Here is a 726-nt window from a genome sequence, read left to right as displayed (position 1 = left end):
CATGGGTTTGAGACCAGCCTGGGCAACTTGGTGAGACCTCATCTCTACAATAAATCAAGAAAAATTAGCTGGGCATGGTGGTACACACCTGTAGTTCCAGCTGCTTGGAAGGCTGAAACAAAAGGATCACCTGAGTTCAGCAGGCCGAGGCTGTGGTGGCCAGGAGCGTGCCACTGCAGTCCAGCCTGGGCGACAGAGTGAGGCTCCAACTCAAAAATAAAAAATAAACAAACAATAAATAAAGGGCTCACCTAGATCAGGTCCCTCCCAGTTTGATCTCCCTTTGGATTAACCTGAGTCAGTGGATTAGGGACCTTAGTTATACCTGCAAAGCCCCTCACTTTTGCCATAAGGTATAACCCAGTCCCATCATATTCATTCCCAGGTGAAGGGGAGGGGATTAGCAGGCCTACACCAGGGTGTGAGAGCCCAGGGCCATCCTAGAATTCCAATGTTCTCCTTGGTCACTTCCAGGACAACCGCATCCAGGGCGGCTATGAAAACGTGCCGACCATTGACATCCACATGAACCAGATCAGCTTTGAGCGGGAATGGCACAAGTTCCTTGTGGAATACATCGCACCCATAACCGAGAAGCTCTACCCTGGCTACTACACCAGGGTGGGCAAGCCTGGGCGCAGCCAGGATGGGACAGGGGGTGGAGGGCTGGGGAGTGGCAGGGGTGGAGGAGTAGAGAACCTTGGAGGGTGGGCAGGTGGAAGAGCT

The 726-nt window shown here is 52.9% G+C and overlaps 1 protein-coding gene across 1 annotated transcript in view; it reads left to right on the top strand.

The window, feature by feature from the left end:
* PLOD1 (procollagen-lysine,2-oxoglutarate 5-dioxygenase 1) overlaps window positions 1-726 on the top strand; it is a 27285-nt gene that overhangs the window by 21346 nt on the left and 5213 nt on the right. Inside the window, exon 15 of the mRNA XM_008067370.2 lies at window positions 475-621. Within this exon, the coding sequence (XP_008065561.2) occupies window positions 475-621 (147 nt within the window). The remainder of the gene's footprint in view (window positions 1-474; window positions 622-726) is intronic.

The sequence above is a fragment of the Carlito syrichta genome, unplaced genomic scaffold, assembly GCF_000164805.1.
Source record: "Carlito syrichta isolate Samal-C Ts95f unplaced genomic scaffold, Tarsius_syrichta-2.0.1 Scaffold106370, whole genome shotgun sequence".
NCBI classification, from domain to species: Eukaryota; Metazoa; Chordata; class Mammalia; order Primates; family Tarsiidae; genus Carlito; species Carlito syrichta.
Note: the sequence above shows the minus strand (reverse complement) of the source record. Positions and strands in the feature narration are given on the sequence as shown.